General features: G+C 39.0%; 1 protein-coding gene across 3 annotated transcripts in view; it reads left to right on the plus strand.

The window, feature by feature from the left end:
• TCAIM (T cell activation inhibitor, mitochondrial) overlaps positions 1-20,386 on the plus strand; it is a 59,087-nt gene that overhangs the window by 29,965 nt on the left and 8,736 nt on the right. For all 3 annotated transcript variants that reach the window (XM_078074119.1, XM_078074118.1, XM_078074121.1), the window contains exons 6-8: positions 11,294-11,416; positions 13,685-13,782; positions 14,517-14,608. In XM_078074119.1, the coding sequence (XP_077930245.1) occupies positions 11,294-11,416; positions 13,685-13,782; positions 14,517-14,608 (313 nt within the window). The remainder of the gene's footprint in view (positions 1-11,293; positions 11,417-13,684; positions 13,783-14,516; positions 14,609-20,386) is intronic.

The following is a 20,386-nucleotide window of genomic DNA, read 5'->3' on the forward strand; positions in this document are numbered from 1 at the left end:
TCCATTCATGTTGTTGCAGATGGCAAGATTTCATTCTTTTTTTGTGGCTGAATAATATTCTGTCGTGTATATAATATATATACCACATCTTTATCCATTCATCAGTTGATGGGCATTTGGGCTCTTCCCGTAATTTGGCTATCCTTGATAATTCTGCTATAAACATTGGGGTACATGTATCCCTTTGAATCAGTATTTTTGTATTCTTTGGGTAAATATCTAGTAGTGCAATTGCTGGTTCATAGGGTAGTTCTATTTTTAACTTTTTGAGGAACCTCCATACTGTTTTCCAGAGTGGCTGCATCAATTTGCATTCCTACAAACAGTGTAAGAGGGTTCCCCTTTCTCTGTATCCTCACCAACACATGTTCTTTCTTGTGTTAGTTTTAGCCATTCTGACAGGTGTGAGGTGATAGCTCATTGTGGTTTTGATTGCAACGGTGAGTGATGTGGAGCATTTATTCATGTGTCTGTTGGCCATTTGGATGTCTTATTTGGAAAAATGTCTATTCGTGTCTTCTGTCCATGTTTTAACTGGACTATTTGTTTTTTAGGTGTTGAGTTTGATAAGCTCTTATTATATATTTGTATACTAACCATTTATCAGATATGTCATTTGCACATATCTTCCATTCTGTAGGTTGCCTTTTAATTTTGTTGATTGTTTCCTTCACTGTGCAGAAGCTTTTTATCTTGATGAAGTCCCAATAGTTTATTTTTCCTTTTGTTTCCCTTGCCTCAGGAAACTTATCTAGTTAAGAAGTTGCTACAGCTGATGTCAAAGAACTTGCTGCCTGTGTTCTCCTCTACGACTTTAACGGTTGCCTGTCTCACATTTAGGTCTTTCATCTATTTTGAACTTATGTTTGTTTAGGATGTAAGAAAGTGGTCCAATTTCATTCTTGTGCATGTTGCTGTCCAGTTTTCCCAACACCATTTCTTGAAGAGACTGTCTCTTTCCCATTGCATAGTCTTTCCTGCTTTACTGACGATTAATTGACCATATATTGTGGGCCCATTTCTGGGATTTCCATTCTGTTCCATTGAGCAATGTCTATTTTTGTGCCAGTACCATACTGTTTTGATCACTACAGCTTTGTAATATAACTTGAAGAAGTCTGGAATTTTAATGCCTCCCACTTTGCTTTTCTTTTTCCAGGTTGCTTTGGATATTTCAGGTCTTTTGTGGTTCCATACAAATTGTAGGATTGTTTGTTGTAGTTCTATGGTGAAAAATGCTGTTGGCATTTTGATAGAGATTGCATTAAATGTGTAGATTGCTTTGGGTTGTATAGACAATTGAACAGTATTTGTTCTTCTAATGCATGGGCATGGAATGTTTTTCCATTTCTTCGTGTCTTCAGTTTCTTTCATCAGTGTTTTTTTTTAATTTTATTTTACTATGTTGTTAGTCCCCATACAATACATCATTAGTTTTTGATGTAGGGATCCACAATTCATTGTTTTCGTATAGCACCCAGTGCTCCATGCAGTACGTGCACACCTTAATACACATCACCGGGCTAACCCATCCCCCCACCCCCCCCCACCCCCTTGCCCTCTGAAACCCTCAGTTTGTTTCTCAGAGTCCATAGTCTCTCATGGTTTGTCTCTCCCTCCGATTTCCCCCCCACCTTCATTTTTCTCTTCCTTCTCCTAATGTCCTCCATGCTATTCCTTATGTTCCACAAATAAGTGAAACCATAATGATAATTGACTTTCTCTGCTTGACTTATTTCACTTAGCATAATCTCCTCCAGTCCCATCCATGTTGATGTAATTCATCCTTTCTGATGGCTGAGTAACATTCCATTGAATATATGAACCACATCTTCTTTATCCGTTCATCTGTTGAAGGGCATCTCGGCTCTTTCCACAGTTTGGCTATTGCGGACATTGCTGCTATGAACATTGGGGTGCATATGGCTCTTCTTTTCACTACATTTGTGTCTTTGGGGTAAATACCCAGTAGTGCAATTGCTGGGTCATAGGGTAGCTCTGTTTTTAATTTTTTGAGGCACCTCCACACTGTTTTCCAAAGTGGCTGTACCAACTTGCATTCCCACCAACAGTGTAAGAGGGTTCCCCTTTCTCCGCAACCTCTCCAACATTTGTTTCTTGCCTTGTCAATTTTTGCCATTCTGACTGGTATAAGGTGGTATCTCAATGTGGTTTTGATTTGGATTTCCCTGATGGCTAATGATGATGAACATTTTTTCATGTATCTGTAGCCATTTGTATGTCTTCTTTGGAGAAGTGTCTGTTCGTGTCTTCTGCCCATTTTTTGACATGATTATTTGTTTTTTGGGTGTTGAGTTTGAGAAGTTCATTATAGATCTTGGATACCAGCCCTTTATCTGTAGTGTTACTTGCAAATATCTTCTCGCATTCTGTGGGTTGCCTCTTTGTTTTGTTGACTGTTTCCTTTGCTGTGCAGAAGCTTTTTATCTTGATGAAGTCCCAAAAGTTCATTTTTGCTTTTGTTTCACTAGCCTTTGGAGATGTATCTTGAAAAGTTGCTGTGGCCAGTGTCAAAGAGGTAACTGCCTGTGTTCTCCTCTAGGATATTGATAGACTCCTGTCTCATATTGAGGTCTTTCATCCATTTGGGTTTATCTTTGTGTATGGTGTTAGAGAATGGTCCAGTTTCATTCTTCTGAATGTAGCTGTCCAATTTTCCCAGCACCATTTATTGAAGAGACTGTCTTTTTTCCATTGCGTATTTTTTCCTGCTTTGTTGAAGATTATTTGACTGTAGACTTGAGGATCCATATCTGGGCTCTCTATTCTGTTCCATTGGTCTGTATGTCTGTTTTTGTGCCAGGACCATGCTGTCTTGGTGATCACTGATTTGTAATATAGCTTGAAATCGGGCAACGTGATGCCCCCAGCTTTGTTTTTCTTTTTCAACATTTCCTTGGCAATTCGGAGTCGTTTCTGATTCCATACAAATTTTAGGATTGTTTGTTCCAGCACTTTGAAAAATGTCATTGGAATTTTGATCGGGATGGCATTGAAGGTATAGATTGCTCTGGGTAGCATAGCCATTTTAACAATGTTTATTCTTCCGATCCATGAGCATGGAATGTTTTTCCATCTTTTTGTGTCTTCTTCAATTTCTTTCATGAGTGTTTTGTAGTTCCTAGAGTATAGATCCTTAACCTCTTTGGTTAGGTTTATTCCGAAGTATCTTATGGTTTTTGGTGCTATTGTAAATGGAATTGTTTCTCTAATTTCTCTTTCTACAGTTGCGTTGTTAGTGTATAAGAAAGCAACTGATTTCTTTGCATTGATTTTGTATCCTGCCACATTACTGAATTGCTGTATGAGGTCTAGTAATTTGGGGGTGGAGTCTTTTGGGTTTTCCACATAACTTATCATGTCATCTGTGAAGAGAGAGAGTTTGGCTTCTTCTTTGCCAGTTTGAATACCTTTTATTTCTTTTTGTTGTCTGATTGCTGTTGCTAGGACTTCTAGTACTATGTTGAACAATAGTGGCGAGAGTGGGCATCCTTGTCGTGTTCCTGATCTTAAGGGAAAGGCTCTCAGCTTTTCCCCATTGAGGATGATATTCACTGTGGGTTTTTCATAGATGGATTTTTTGAACTTGAGGAATGTTCCCTCTATCCCTATACTCTGAAGAGTTTTAATCAGGAAAGGATGCTGTATTTTGTCAAATGCTTTTTCTGCATCAATTGAGAGGACCATATGGTTCTTCTCTCTCCTCTTATTAATGTGTTCTATCACATTGATTGATTTGTGAATGTTGAATCACCTTTGCATCCCAGGGATAAATCCCACTTGGTCGTGGTGGATGATCCTTTTAATGTATTGTTGGATCCTATTAGCTAGGATTTTGTTGAGAATTTTGGAATCCATACCCATCAGGGATATCAGTCTGAAATTCTCCTTTTTGATGGTGTCTTTGCCTGGTTTGGGGATTAAGGTAATGCTGGCCTCATAGAATGAGTCTGGAAGCTTTCCCTCTTGTTTCTGTTTTTTGAAACAGCTTCAGGAGAATAGGTATTATTTCTTCTTTGAAGGTGTGGTAGAATTCCCCAGGGAATCCATCAGGCTCTGGACTCTGTTTTTTTGGGAGGTTTTTGATCACTGCTTCAATCTTGTTACTGGTTTTTGGCCTATTCAGGTTGTCAATTTCTCCCTGTTTCAGTCTTGAGAGTTTATAGGTTTCCAGGAAGGCCTCCATTTCTTCCAGGTTGCTCAATTTATTGGCATATAGTTGTTGATAGTAATTTCTAATAATTGTTTCTATTTCCTTGGTGTTAGTCATGATCTCTCCCCTTTCATTTATAATTTTATTAATTTGGGTCTTTTCTTTTGGATAAGTCTGACCAGTGGTTTATCAATCTTATTAATTCTTTCAAAGAACCAGCTTCTAGTTTCATTGATCTGATCTACTGTGTTTCTGGTCTCTAATTCGTCTCTGCTCTAATCTTAATTATCTGTCTTCTAATGTGTGGCTTAGGCGTCGTTTGTTGCTTTTTCTCTAGTTCTTTAAGGTGTAAAGTTAGTTGGTGAATTTGGGATTTTTGTATTTTTTTTGGGTGAGGCTTGGGTAGTTATATATTTCCCCCTTAGGACCACCTTTGCAGTATCCCATAAGTTTTGGATCGATGTGTTCATTCTCACTGGTTTCCATGAATTGTATCCCATAGGTTTTGGACCAATGTGTTTTTGTTCTCATTGATTTCCATGAATTGTTTAAGTTCTTCTTTGATTTCCTGGTTGACCCAAACATTCTTGAGCAGAGTGGTCTTTAGCTTCCAAGTGTTTGAATTTCTTCCAAATTTTTTCTTGTGATTGAGTTCCAGTTTTAAAGCATTATGGTCTGAGAATATGCAGGGAATAATCTCAATCTTTTGGTATCGGTTGAGACCTGATTTGTGACCCAGTATGTGGTCAATTCTGGAGAAAGTTCCATGTGCACTCGAGAAGAATGAGTATTCTGTTGTTTTAGGGTGGAATGTTCTGTATATACCTATGAGGTCCATCTGGTCCAGTGTGTCATTCAAAGCTCTTGTGTCTTTATTGATTTTCTGCTTAGAATATCTGTCTATAGCTGAGAGTGGAGTATTGAGGTCTCCTACAATTAACGTATTGTCACCAATATGACTCTATTTTGGTTAACAGTTGGCTTATGTAGATGGCTGCTCCCATGTTGGGGGCATAGATATTTACAGTTGTTAGATCTTCTTGTTGGATAGACCCTTTAAGAATGATATAGTGTCCTTCTGTGTCTCTTATTACAGACTTTAGTTTAAAATCTAACTTGTCTGATACAAGAATTGCTACCCCAGCTTTCTTTTGAGGTCCGCTGGCATGGAAGATGGATCTCCATCCCTTCACTTTCAGTCTGGATGTCTCTTTAGGTTCAAAATGAGTCTCTTGTAGACAGCATATGGATGGGTCCTGTCTTTTTATCCAATCTGCAACCCTGTGCCAGTTTATGGGAGCATTTAGGCCATTCACATTGAGAGTGATTATTGAAAGATATGAATTAATTGTCATCATGTTGCCTGTGAAGACGTTGTTTTTATAGATTGTCCCTGTAAATTTCTGTTCTATATCACTCTTGAGATTTTTCTTCTTTTATAGAACCCTCCCTCCCTTAATATTTCTTGCAGGGCTGCCTTAGTGGTCACATATTCTTTGTTTCTGCCGGTCTTGGAAGGTCTGCATCTCTCCATCCATTCTAAATGACAGCCTTGTGGGATAAAGTATTCTTGGCTGCATGTTCTTCTCGTTTAGTACCCTGAATATGTCTTGCCAGGCTTTCTGGCTTGCCAGGTCTCTGTGGACAGGTCTGACGTTATTCTGATGTTCCTCCCTCTGTACGTAAGGAATCTCTTCCCCCTAACTGCCCTTAAGAGGGTTTCCCTGGTTCTCAGATTTGCGAGTTTTACTATTACATGCCGGGGTGTTGGCCTGTTTTCCTTGATCTTGGGAGGGGTCCTCTCTGCCTCTGAGACACGAATGTTTGTTTCATTCCCCACATTAGGGAAGTTCTCAGCTACGATTTGCTTAAATATATCTTCTAGTCCTCTTTCTCCACCCCCTCAGGGATCCCAATAATTCCACATTGGAATGTTTCATGGTGTCATTTATTTCTCTGATTCTATTTTCATGGATTTTAAGTTGTGTTTCCCTGGCCGCCTCTTTCCCTTCTTGTCTATTAATTGGTCTTCTAGATCACTAATTCGTTCTTCTGCCTCATTTGCCCTAGCTGTTAGATTATCTAGATTAGATTGTATCTCATTCATAGCATTTTTAAGTTCTGCCAGTTCAGCTTTCATTTCTGCCCTTAAAGACTCTATGTTGCCATTAATTGATTTCTCCCTTTTAGCTATTGTCTTCACAATTGCTAGCCTGAATTCCATCTCCGACATCTTGGTTATATCTGCATCCATTTGTAAATCTGTGGCATAAGTCATAGTCTCTTGAGTCTTTCCTATTTTGGGGGTTCCTCCTCCTAGTCATTCTGTTGGTGGGTGGTTGAGGGAATGTATAGAGTCCAAATTATTGACCACAACCCAAGCAAGATGCACCTGTTTTCTAGGGACCTTAGGGTTGCTGGCCTCTTGTTTTCCCAGCCTGTCTTCTGGGAGAGGGGCCTGCCATGCTGTTACTCAGGCAACCCTGTTTGGGCGGAGTTGCCCTGCTCTCTGTGGCAGGGGATGGGCTCAGTGAAAACCTGTTTTGGGGGGCTTTTGTTCTCTGGCGGCTTTCCCTGGTAGCTTTCTGCGTCTCTTCCAAGAGTCAGAGCAGAAGAGACCTTTTCCAGCCCTCTGCCTCAGAGCAGAGAGATCGCAATCCGTTCTTCAGTGAGCTCTCCAGGCCACACTATCCCCGTTTCTGTCTGTGCTGCTATAAACTGCAGCATCCTGAGTTGTGCGCCCCTCAGCTGCGCTCCCAGTCCTCGCCTCCAGGTTGGGGCACGTCTCTGCCCTTTGTGCTTCTAAAACCGCCAGCCACCCTCAGTTCCCACACGCGGCCCCTCTGCTCCGGGTTTCCATTTGGGGGGCTGTCCTAGAGTCCTTTCCCTGCCACTACCAGTCTGCGAGTCTGTGCCCCATCTGCAGCACGCGAGGCTGTCGCTCACCGGCGGTGTAGGATCCCCACGGCCTGGCTCCCTCCCACTGCCATTTATCCTCTGATATCTACCCGCGGAATCACGGCTTCCCGCTTCATACCTCGAAACCAACCCCCTGCGATATTCTGTTTGTAGAGATCCAGATCTATCTTCTTACATCTCAGGCTGATTTCGTGGGTGCTCAGAGTGGTCTGGTAGATATTCAGCTCAATTCCGGGGACCGGTTGGAATAGGGTCCCCTAATCCTCCGCCATCTTTCTGTTTCATCAGTGTTTTATAGTTTTCAGAGTATAGGTCTTTCACCTCTTTGGTTAGGTTTATTTCTAGGTATCTTATGGTTTTTGGTGCATCAATAAAGCTTTAAAAAAAAAAAAAACTATTACTACTCTTTTTAAAAATGTATCAGTGTGGGACACCTTCCTAACTTGGTTAAGCGTCTGCCTTTGGCTCAGGTCATGATCCCAGGATGCTGGGATCGAGTCCCTCATTGGGCTTCTTGCTCAGCAGGGAACCTGCTTCTCCCTCTCCTGCTGCTCCCCCTGCTTGTGCTCTTTCTCTCTCTGACAAATAAATAGATAAAATCTTAAATACACACACACACACACACACACACATTACTATTTGGATGATTTTATTTTTGATAAATTTTTATAAATAAGAAATTTCAACATTTCTTAAAGTTCTTGAAAGTATGGTTTAACTGTATTTTATTATAAAATGACTCTTTAATCTCAATAGTAATTTGAATGGATTTTCCCCATTAAAAATAAAGGGTTCAAATTTTAAAAATGACTATGATTATAAAATTAAGAATTTAAATGATTTTTATGGCAAATTCAGGCATTAATTGTTCTTTCAAAATCCAATAGAGGATTCTCATTTAGAGAGTAATGTAGATCTCTGTCTCTTAGTTCCAGAGTATGAGCTGTCAGGATAACCATATGTTTCCATATTGGACAAGAAAGTATACTTTTCTCTTTGCCTTTTAGTTTAATTTGCATAGTCAAAATGTAGGTTGTCTGGTGATCTCCTGAGATCAGATTAAAAATATCAAGTTTGGATTTAAAACAACATTAGATAATAAAAGACTCATCTTTCCCTAATGGAGATAATAGGGTAATGGAATAAATAAAACAAGTACAGAAATTATTTTACAAATTATACAAACAGGCTGTGATTGTATCTCTCAAAAAGAGATAGTGAAAAAGTCCCCTGGCCAGTCATAGGACAGAAGTTAGGGGGAGAGTATGTCCAGAAGTGTTTTAAAGTAAATGTAGCTCTTGACTTACTTCCAGTTTGTTTTCATAGTTTTTACTCAGGTGAGAAAAAGATCCTTCAAAAATGCTTAATGAGAATCTGCATTACTACTTACTCCTAGATTATAACTTCCTAAAGGATCTGTTACTACTGGTTTCTCTTCCCTTTACAAAAAGATTTTATCATGTCATTCCCCTTAATAACTCGTGCATTATCCAGAGAAGCATTTCCCAGTTGGTAGCCTGCAGATCCCTAGGAATTTATGAAAGTTCATGGCGGTTGTGGAGGGAAACAAAGGAATGTCAGTAAGAGACATGTTTTTTTGGAATTTTTGAAAGGTAGAACGCAGATGGGCAGGAGAAACAAGCTGGCCAGAAACAAGCCTCCTCTTCCCTCTACAATTTAACTTGTCTTGGAGGGTCCAACCAGTGTAATAAGGAAGAGAAACGATTAAGGTGATGACCCCTATTTTTCCACAGTAAATACATTACCAGTTTTCTCTCAATTAGTTTCTTTTGAAGAGATACTCACAGCTATGTAAATATCCTTTCATTCACCGCACTCTTACTCTCTAGCCCTAATCTTCATTGATGATTCTTGCCTGAATCACATATTACTATGATAGTTTCCAGATAGTAATTTTCTAATTTTATCATCCCTTGGAGCTGGCTCCTATGTTCCTATCATTCCTTGGGAAGTCTCACTTTCTGATTCATTAAGTCGTTCCAAGCTTGTCTGGACTGTTTGTGCCCCAGTGTTTGATTCAGCCATTTTGCCAGAAAGGTCTGAATCTTTTTAGTAAGGAATGGTTTTTAAGAAACCAAGACCTGGGGGCTACATGTACTCAGTAGCTCCTGAACCTCTCATGGCTTAAGCCAGGGAATATGTATCTTTATCTCTATATATGTATTAAATGCTATGTTTAGAATCTTCATTTTTATCTCACTGTTAAGAAACAAAACACAATTGTTAAATTAGACCAGTTGATTTTTATACACTAAATGTAAGAATTCCAAAAATCAAGTCATGAGTGTATAATCTTAAGATTATATTTCAGTCTCCATTTTAAGACATTTTGTCTCCAAACCAAATATGGTATGCTGTTTGATAATTCATTTGTCTGCAAATCATGCTTTCTGTTATATGATTTAAAGTAAATTGAGTAACATATATTAACCAATGAGGAAAATGTTGAAAAATTGTAATGCAATAGCTAATAATAGTGATGTAAGATATTTTTATTTATTTTCTTATTTATCCTATTATGCAGAGATGACAGAATTTTTACCAATACCCTTAAAAAGGGAGTAGGAAGAATTATTAATTACTGTACAAAGTTAGTGAATTAAAAATGTTGAATACCTTTACTTAGAGGATAAAGTCCCAGTTCCTTCTCCCGATATGCAGAACCCTCATGGGCTGACTCACCACCTCCCCCGACCCTGCCTTCCTACTCTCATCTCATACTTCCCTCCCTCTAGGCATATTGGTTTGCCTTATGGTTCCTTGTGTACTAGCATGATGGCATGCTCTTCCCCCTCACTAATCTGCCTGGAAACATCTGATATATCTCTCAGGTTCCAGGTCACATATCACCTGTTCTATAGAATCTTACAGACAGAATTGATTCTTCCTTTGTTCTCATAGAAGCTCATATATACTATTCTTTAAAAAAGTAAAAATAAAAAGATTTTAGGGCGCCTGAGTGGCTCACTTGGTTAAGCATCTGCCTTCAGCTCAGGTCATGATCCCAGAGTCCTGGGATCAAGCCCTGCATCGGGCTCCTTGCTTGGCCTGCTGCTCCCCCTGCTTATGCTCTCTCTCTCTCTGTCAAATAAATAAATTAAATCTTTTTAGGGAGCTCGAGGCGGGACTCGATCCCAGGACCCTGGGATCATGACCTGAGCTGAAGGCAGACGCTTAACCAACTGAGCCACCCAGGCGCCCCTCATATATCCTAATTTCTTATCTCTGTATTCCTTAGTAGATGTGTCTTCCTTTGCGCAGCAATTTTATCCTCCTTACATCCCAACACAACACAGTATCAAGCATTTCAAATAAATACTTGATAGATGCATAAAGATTTTGTTGGTTTCAAGATTATCAACTTGATAATTTTTAAAATGTCTATTCTACCAGCACTTGTTAAGTAATATTCTAGTTATGACTTCCTTTGTATATATAAAAAAAATTAAATTTTAATATGCTAAACCTGTTGCTAGATTTCTAGAGATGGGATAAAGGTTTAAAAATTCAAGATACTTCAAAACCTCTCCCTTACGTGTATTACAATTTTCAGTGGGCTGTGCTAGATCTTCACTCACACACATCCATCACGTACCCGTGGAGTGTAGAACTGCCGCTTTACCAGAGCAAATTCATAAATAATGTTATGGTACAACGAATAAGGTGAAAAAGTCAAACTCAGAAGACACATCTAATGGTGCTGGTGACATTTAAAGGGCAGTGAATATGTCCTAATGAAGGAACTTGCAAAGATTACTTCGCGGGATCTAGCTGGGTAGATTCCAACTTCTTCCTTTAGTTTAATCTTGGTGATTAGTGCCCTGAGCTCTCGGTGCTTACTCCCCCATATCTCTATCCAAGTTCTCCAGTGGCCAAAGCTCACCAGCCCAGTCTCTTTTACCACAGAGTCTCCCAAAACACCTGTCCTTTCGGGTCGGTCTGTTTACTCCCCTGGTGCTCACTGCCACCCTGCCGCATGCCCAGCTGAAGTCAACTCTGCTCCTTCAGGCTATACTCAACTCTCCCCACCTTGTGTTTTGCTTATAATTTGGTAAAGGTTTGGTTGGAAACTCAGTTTAACACCGGGGCTGCTTTACTGCGGTGCCTGTCTTTTAGTACTAGAAATGTCTGCATTAGAGTCAGTATTAAAAGTGTGTATCTCTGCTTTTTTCTTTCTAGATCCTGGCTAGATAACAATGGGAAAAGTGCAGTTAAAAAACTGAGGAACAGTTTGCCACTTAGAAGAGAACTAGATCGTTTAAAAGATGATCTGTCTCAGCAGCTGCAGCTCTCAGACATCAGGTAACAAAGACAGACCCTAATTTAGAGACTAAAATAAGCATGTATTATCTACTGGTCAAGCTTCCCAGCAGTTAAATATTTGCATCTTTAATTATTCTGATAACTATAAGTAGCCTTCAATTATCTTTTTCTGAAAGTAGTCAAATGTTCATCTTTGTAAGAAAACTTTTATCAATTTCTTGTTTAAAATTGTGAAGTAAGGTTTAGATTCTGACATTTTTAGCATAAGAATTTAATTTTTTAAAGTAATGTTTATTAAAGAAAATCCTTTTCCATATGCACATAATATATAAAAAGTAATTATTCCTCCGTCCTGTGAGATCAGTATTTAAATTTAAAATGAGGAAGGGAGACAAAAAATGGGTGTTGTATTCTTGGTTCTGTGTTTTATAGCATGACTTTTTAAAGTTTTCATTAACCTGGAAATCACAGTTCCGTAAAGATAACAGGCATTTATTATAAAAACAGATTTTAACAGCTGTTAAAACAGTAATGAAGGGAAAAGGGGGCCCTGGTGTGATTCGGGGGCAGGGGAACCCCCCCGTTACAAGAACTGAGAAACTGTTGCTCAGTCTTGTGCTTGAACATTTCTGTTAACAGTTCGTTATAACCTGTTTTGTTGTTTCCAGCCTTTATTATCAGGATGTTTTTTTCTTCTTTTGAACTAAATGACTATTTGGGTATCATAATAGCATCTTTTTCTTGTGCTTGTGGAGTACTGATAATACTTAAATGTTTTGTTTTTGTATATTCAAATCATAGTAGTATTTTTTTTTTTCAAATCATAGTTTTATAAGATAATTAAGATTTCAAGGAAAGCGTGTAGACTTGGTGTGTGTGGGATGTTTGGATTTGTGCTGATGGCTGCTCTTTTGTCATCATATCAGTATTTTTAGGCCCTGCTTTGATTAGAAGGGTTCTTTTAATTCCACAGTGTAGTAGTATGGACTTCTCTAGCTAACACCCAAATAACAAGGTCCTTTTTAAAAGTTTGTAAAATAAATTTATGTACATAAAAGTACCTTTTTCTAGTATAAATTCTAAATGAACTATCAAAGAGATTAGAATTAGGAAAACAAAAGGATTTTTTTTAAGGATTTCTTAAACATAAAAAGAAACAAGCATTATATTACAGTATGGTGTAGAAACTTCTCAGCTTTGATTTTTGCCCTGGTAAATATCAATAAATATAAAACACATAAACAAAAAGTCTTTGGGTTCTCCCATTTTTAAGAGTGCAAAAGCTTTTTGAGACCAAAGCATTTGAGGATCATGGGTATGATGGCTTTCCACTATTGGAAAATCAGCCAAGCCTCTAAAAGAGAAACATTGTGACCAATGACAATTGTTTCTAACTCTAAGCCACCTGTGTGAAAGACCATTTATTAATAAGAACTGTATTTTGTAGCTTTATCACAGTGTTAATTCTTTGAAATTATATCTGTTTCAACTGTGGGTTAAAGGAAAAGTTTTGAAAATCCATTTTATCAGAAATGACATTCATCAGAATCGGTGATAGGATGAAGAAGGAACCTGTTTTTTGAGAGCTTGTTTTGAGTGCCGTACTCCTTCACATATGTTATCCCCTTTGATTTATGCGACCTGTGCTGGAGGAAGTGATCCCACTTTGTATGTATGACATGGAAACATTAGGAGGACTAGAAGCAACTTGTTCAAGGTCACAGAGCCAGTAAATCACAGAATTAGAATTCAAAGGGGGATGTTCTGATGCTTCTAAAGATCAGTGCTCGTTACGTTTGCATACTAGTGCCTCGGTGACACCACATGGATATCAGGTTCCATTGTGTCACTAAGATTCAGTGTTCATTTATAAAATACGTAGATTACATGTCATAAAAAAATCACTTTCTCTAGAATAAGATAAAAAGAATCTGATCTAGTCTGGAGTTCCTAATTAGAACTTAAATCTAAAACAAAATCATCATCATTGAATGATGTGGCAATGAAAAAGGTTTTTTTTAAGTGTTCCCCATTTCATTCCCTTATTTTAAAATAGAAACAGCATAGTGTATTTGCTTGTTTGAAATGTTTGGATATCTGAACATAGTAGTAATATTTTTACCCTCTGGCAAACCATTCATTTTCCATTTGGTTGCTTCATTAAAAAATGAGCTAGTTGGAAAACATATGCCTACTTGAGAAAGAAACTCACTGGCTTTCACAGGAATCAAGCAGCAAGGGGTGAATGCAGGCCTCCTCCCTCGGGGGTGCCTGATGTTAACGTGCCTGTGTGCTCTGTTGTACTAGGTGGCAGAGGAGCTGGGGCATCGCCCATCGCTGTAGCCAGCTTCATAGTTTAGGCCGCTTAGCACAGCAGAACTTGGAAACACTTAAAAATGCAAAAGGTAAACAATTTCCATTTTCTTTTAAAATATCACTTGGCTGCTATACACATCTATAAATTGTGGAGGAAAACTAAGTGTTAAAAGACCTTACAGATGTGACTTTATCACAGCTGAACTTTTAAATCTGTTCCTTTGAATAAAACAGCGACATGAAATTAGCCTTTAAGGGGCACCTGGGTGGCTCAGTTCGTTAAGCGACTGACTTGATTTCAGTTCAGGTCATGATCTCATGGTCCTGAGATGGAGCCAGGTGGCAGGCTCCGAGCTCAGCATAGAGTCTGCTTGAGATTCTCTTCCACCCGCTCTGTGCACGCTCCATGACATGGACATGCTTGTGTGTTCTCTTTCTCTCCCTCTCTCTAAAATAAATCTTTAAAAAAAAATTTTTTTTTTTAAATTAGCCTTGGGCACCTGGGTGGCTCAGTTGGTTAAGCAACTGCCTTCGGCTCAGGTCATGATCCTGGGGTCCTGGGATCGAGCCCTGCATCGGGCTCCCTGCTCCGCGGGAAGCCTGCTTCTCCCTCTCCCTCTGCCTGCCACTCCCCCTGCTTGTGTTCACTCTCTGTCAAATAAATAAATAAAATCTTTAAAAAATAAAATAAAAAATTAGCCTTTAAGTTTCTACTGAATTTAATCCTGAATTTGTATACTAAATTTAAGTAATTATTTGCACAATGCTAAAAAAAATGAAGCATCTCTGGACAGTGACCAAAGGGTTTGTGTTTTATCATCAGGATGTACAATAATATTTACAGACCGATCCGGGATGAGTGCAGTGGGCCATGTGATGCTAGGAACAATGGATGTCCATCATCACTGGACAAAAGTAAGGAAAAGTTTCAAAGCAAAAAATCCTGATTTGCCGTAGACGTACTTTTGTTTCAAACTATGCTGTTACGTCAGTGAACTAAAAAAACTCAAATCATAGTTTCAGCTATTTTCAGAATAGATGTTTATTATCATGTAGTTAAAATACTTGGAGGCCTGATTTTTAAGTCAGTTTTTTTTTTTAATTTTTTTATTGTTATGTTAATCCCCATACATTACATCATTAGTTTTAGATATAGTGTTCCATGATTCATTGTTTGTGCATAACACCCAGTGCTCCATGCAGAACGTGCCCTCCTCAATACCCATCACCAGGCTAACCCATCCTCCCACCCCCCTCCCCTCTAGAACCCTCAGTTTGTTTTTCAGAGTCCATCGTCTCTCATGGTTCTTCTCCCCCTCCGATTTTCCCCCCTTCATTCTTCCCCTCCTGCTACATTCTTTTTTTCTTTCTTAACATATATTGCATTATTTGTTTCAGAGGTACAGATCTGAGATTCAACAGTCTTGCACAATTCACAGCACTTACCAGAACACATACCCTCCCCAGTGTCCATCACCCAGTCACCCCATCCCTCCCACCCCACCCCCCACTCCAGCAACCCTCAGTTTGTTTCCTGAGATTAAGAATTCCTCATATCAGTGAGGTCATATGATACATGTCTTTCTCTGTTTGACTTATTTCGCTCAACATAATACCCTCCAGTTCCATCCACGTCGTTGCAAATGGCAAGATCTCATTCCTTTTGATGGCTGCATAATATTCCATTGTATAGATATACCACCTCTTCTTTATCCATTCATCTGTTGATGGACATCTTGGCTCTTTCCACAGTTTGGCTATTGTGGACATTGCTGCTATAAACATCGGGGTACACGTACCCTTTCGGGTCCCTACTTTTGTATCTTTGGGGTAAATACCCAGGAGTGCAATTGCTGGATCATATGGTAGCTCTATTTTCAACTTTTTGAGGAACCTCCATACTGTTTTCCAGAGTGGCTGCACCAGCTTGCATTCCCACCAACAGTGTAGGAGGGTTCCCCTTTCTCCGCATCCCCGCCAAAATCTGTCGTTTCCTGACTTGTTAATTTTAGCCATTCTGACTGGTGTGAGGTGGTATCTCATTGAGGTTTTGATTTGGATTTCCCTGATGCCGAGCGATATTGAACACTTTTTCATGTGTCTGTTGGCCGTTTGGATGTCTTCTTTGGAAAAATGTCTGTTCATGTCTTCTGCCCATTTCCTGATTGGATTCTTTGTTCTTTTGGTGTTGAGTTTGATGAGTTCTTTATAGATTTTGGATACTAGCCCTTTATCTGATATGTCATTTGCAAATATCTTCTCCCATTCTGTCAGTTGTCTTTTGGTTTTGTTGACTGTTTCCTTTGCTTTGCAAAAGCTTTTTATCTTGATGAAGTCCCAATAGTTCATTTTTGCCCTTGCTTCCCTTGCCTTTGGCGATGTTTCTAGGAAGAAGTTGCTGCAGCTGAGGTCGAAGAGGTTGCTGCCTGTGTTCTCCTTTAGGATTTTGATGGACTCCTGTCTCACATTGAGGTCTTTCAACCATTTGGAGTCTATTTTTGTGTGTGGTGTAAGGAAATGGTCCAGTTTCATTCTTCTACATGTGCCTGTCCAATTTTCCCAACACCATTTGTTGAAGAGACTGTCTTTTTTCCATTGGACATTCTTTCCTGCTTTGTCAAAGATTAGTTGACCATAGAGTTGAGGGTCCATTTCTGGGCTCTCTATTCTGTTCCATTGATCTATGTGTCTGTTTTTGTGCCAGTACCATACTGTCTTGATGATGACAGCTTTGTAGTAGAGCTGGAAGTCCAGAATTGTGATGCCGCCAGCTTTGCTTTTCTTTTTCAACATTCCTCTGGCTATGCGGGGTCTTTTCTGGTTCCATACAAATTTTAGGATTATTTGTTCCATTTCTTTGAAGAAAGTGGATGGTATTTTGACGGGGATTGCATTGAATGTGTAGATTGCTCTAGGTAGGATTGACATCTTCACAATATTTGTTCTTCCAATCCATGAGCATGGAACGTTTTTCCATTTCTTTGTGTCTTCCTCAGTTTCTTTCATGAGTATTTTATAGTTTTCTGAGTACAGATCCTTTGCCCTCTTGGTTAGATTTATTCCTAGGTATCTTATGGTTTTGGGTGCAGTTGTAAATGGGATCGACTCCTTAATTTCTCTTTCTTCTGTCTTGTTGTTGGTGTATAGGAATGCCACTGACTTCTGTGCATTGATTTTATATCCTGCCACTTGACTGAATTCCTGTATGAGTTCTAGCAGTTTTGGGGTGGAGTCTTTGGGATTTTCCACATAAAGTATCATATCATCTGCAAAGAGTGAGAGTTTGACTTCTTCTTTGCCAATTTGGATGCCTTTGATTTCTTTTTGTTGTCTGATTGCTGTGGCTAGGACTTCCAATACTATGTTGAATAGCAGTGGTGATAGTGGACATCCCTGCCGCGTTCCTGACCTTAGGGGGAAAGCTCTCAGTTTTTCCCCATTGAGAATGATATTCGCTGTAGGTTTTTCATAGATGGCTTTTATGATATTGAGGTATGTACCCTCTATCCCTATACTCTGAAGAGTTTTGATCAAGAAAGGATGCTGTACTTTGTCAAATGCTTTTTCTGCATCTATTGAGAGGATCATATGATTCTTGTTCTTTCTTTTGTTAATGTATTGTATCACATTGATTGATTTGCGGATGTTGAACCAACCTTGCAGCCCAGGGATGAATCCGACTTGGTCGTGGTGAATAATCCTTTTAATGTACTGTTGGATCCTATTGGCTAGTATTTTGGTGAGAATTTTTGCATCCATGTTCATCAGGGATATTGGTCTGTAATTCTCCTTTTTGATGGGGTCTTTGTCTGGTTTTGGGATCAAGGTAATGCTGGCCTCATAAAATGAGTTTGGAAGTTTTCCTTCCATTTCTATTTTTTGGAACAGTTTCAGAAGGATAGGTATTAATTCTTCTTGAAATGTTTGGTAGAATTCCCCTGGGAAGCCATCTGGCCCTGGGCTTTTGTGTTTTGGGAGATTTTTGATGACTGCTTCTATTTCCTTAGTGGTTATAGGTCTGTTCAGGTATTCTGTTTCTTCCTGGTTCAGTTTTGGTAGTTGATACATCTCTAGGAATGCATCCATTACTTCCAGGTTATCTAATTTGCTGGCATAGAGTTGCTCATAATATGTTCTTATAATTGTTTGTATTTCTTTGGTGTTGGTTGTGATTTCTCCTCTTTCATTCATGATTTTGTTGATTTGGGTCATTTCTCTTTTCTTTTTGATAAGTCTGGCCAGGGGCTTATCAATCTTGTTAATTCTTTCAAAGAACCAGCTCCTAGTTTCGTTGATCTGTTCTACTGTTGTTTTGGTTTCTATTTCATTGATTTCTGCTCTGATCGTTATTATTTCTCTTCTCCTGCTGGGTTTAGGCTTTATTTGCTGTTCTTTCTCCAGCTCCTTTAGGTGTAGGGTTAGGTTGTGTACTTGAGACCTTTCTTGTTTCTTGAGAAAGGCTTGTATTGCTATATACTTTCCTCTTAGGACTGCCTTTGCTGTATCCCAAAGATTTTGAATAGTTGTGTTTTCATTTTCATTGGTTTCCATGAATTTTTTTAATTCTTCTTTAATTTCCTGGTTGACCCATTCATTCTTCAGTAGGATGCTCTTTAGCCTCCATGTATTTGAGTTCTTTCCGTAAGTCAGTTTTTATTTGGAAATTTTATAGTCTTTTCTGAAGCATAGCCTAGAAGGCCTGCATTCTGTTGTTTTGGTTTTAACAGATTTACTGTGTTATAATTGACATACAATAAACTGCATGTATTTAGTGTGTATAATTCAATGAGATTTAGCACGTGTAAATACCCATGAAGCCATTAACACAATCAAGATAGTCAACATATCTATCACCCACAAAAGTATGCTCATGTCCCTTTGTAAACTCTCTCCTCCATCCCACCACCCTCTCCCCAAGCAACCAGTGGCCTGCTGTCACTATGAATCAGTTTATAACTAGAATTTCATATAAGTGGAATCACAAACTATATACTTCTTTTTTGGGGGGGGTTTCTGTTTTCTTTCATTCGACAATTTCAGATTCATCCATGCTGTTGCATGTGTCAAGAATTTCTTTTTATTTCCATGCAGTGTTCGATCATATAAACATACCAGTTTGTTTATCCATTTACCTATTGATGGACATTGAGTTATGTCAGTTTTGGTGATGGGAAATAAAGCTGTTAGAAACATTATGTCCATATGCACATATTTCCTTTTCTCCTAATAGTCGGATCATATGTTAGGGTATTTTTACCTTTTGAGAAACTGCTAATGCTTACGACGGTGGTCTTTTTAATTTTAGCCATCCTAATAGGTGTGTGGTGCTATCTCATGTGTACTTAATTTGCATTTCCATAATGACAGATGTTGGAGAGTATCTTTTCATGGGCTTATACTTTCTTTTTTGAAATGTCTGTTCAAATCAAATATTTGGTTGAAGATATTTGCAAACCATATCTGACAAAGTCTGTGTGCCTAGTGTATAAAGAACTCTCAAAACTCAATAGTCAAAAAACCAAACAATCCAAAATGAACAGCCAAGTCACGGAAGACCTACAGATGACAAATATTTTTGAATGGCTAAAATGGAAAATAATGACACCACCAAATTCTGGCAAGGGTGCGGAAATACCGGATCACTCATCCATCACTGGGGGGAGTACGTAGAATGGTACAGGGACTCTGGAACAGAGCGTGACAGCACAGAACTAAATGTGTTTACCATGTGACCCAGCAATTGCACCCTTAGGCGTTTATACTTGGTTCTTTATACTAAAGAAGTGAAAAATTATGTTCACACAAAAACCTGTACACCAATGTGCATAATAGCCAACAACTAGAACAACTCTAATGTCCTTCAGGGTGTGAATGGTTAAACTGTGACACATCCGTACAACAGAACATTACCCAACAGGAAGAGGGGATGAAGTATTCATACCAGCAACAGCCTGGGTGGATCTCAAGGGCATTGTGCTGAGTGAAAAAAGTCAGTATCAAAAGATTACATACTGTCTGATTCCACTTATATAACATTCTTAAAATAACAAAATTGTGGAAAGAACAGATTAGTGGTCACCAGGGGTTGGGGAGTAGGGAGCTCTCCCCCGCGGTCCATGGGGGATCACTGGGCACACAGGATCCCTACGGTGGAACTGTTCTGTGTCATGTGGTCCTGGCGTGTGAATCTACACATGGGATAAACCTGCATACAGTTAAATACACACAGATACACACAACTAAGTGTAAGTAGAACTGATGAAGTCTGAATCAGTTCTATCAGATCAATGTCAGTTTCCTGGTGGTGATGTTATACTGTAGTTTTGCAAGACGTTACCACTGGGGAAAGGGGGGAAGATGTACAAATCTAGAGTTATCTGAAAATAAGGTTTTTTTTAAAGGTAATTACCATTTATACATAGATAAATCATTAAGAGAAAAATGGAGAAAGTGGGTAGGGAAATGATTTTCAGACTGTTAGAAGTCCATTATAGATAACTTGTAGAATTCGTACACTGCAGTTGCTTTTATTAGAGCAGAGGTTTTTGATGCCTTCCCACTCCGCTGTTAAGTTGCCGATCCCCAGCTCTCCAGGTAAAGTCTGAGTCCTCAGCACAGCACACCAGGGCCTTCCCATTGCAGCCGTACCAGACTCCAGGGCTTGGAGTGTGCTGCCCCTCTTCATGCTTCCGT

Source organism: Halichoerus grypus, chromosome 1 (genome assembly GCF_964656455.1).
Source record: "Halichoerus grypus chromosome 1, mHalGry1.hap1.1, whole genome shotgun sequence".
In the NCBI taxonomy this organism is placed as follows: Eukaryota; Metazoa; Chordata; class Mammalia; order Carnivora; family Phocidae; genus Halichoerus; species Halichoerus grypus.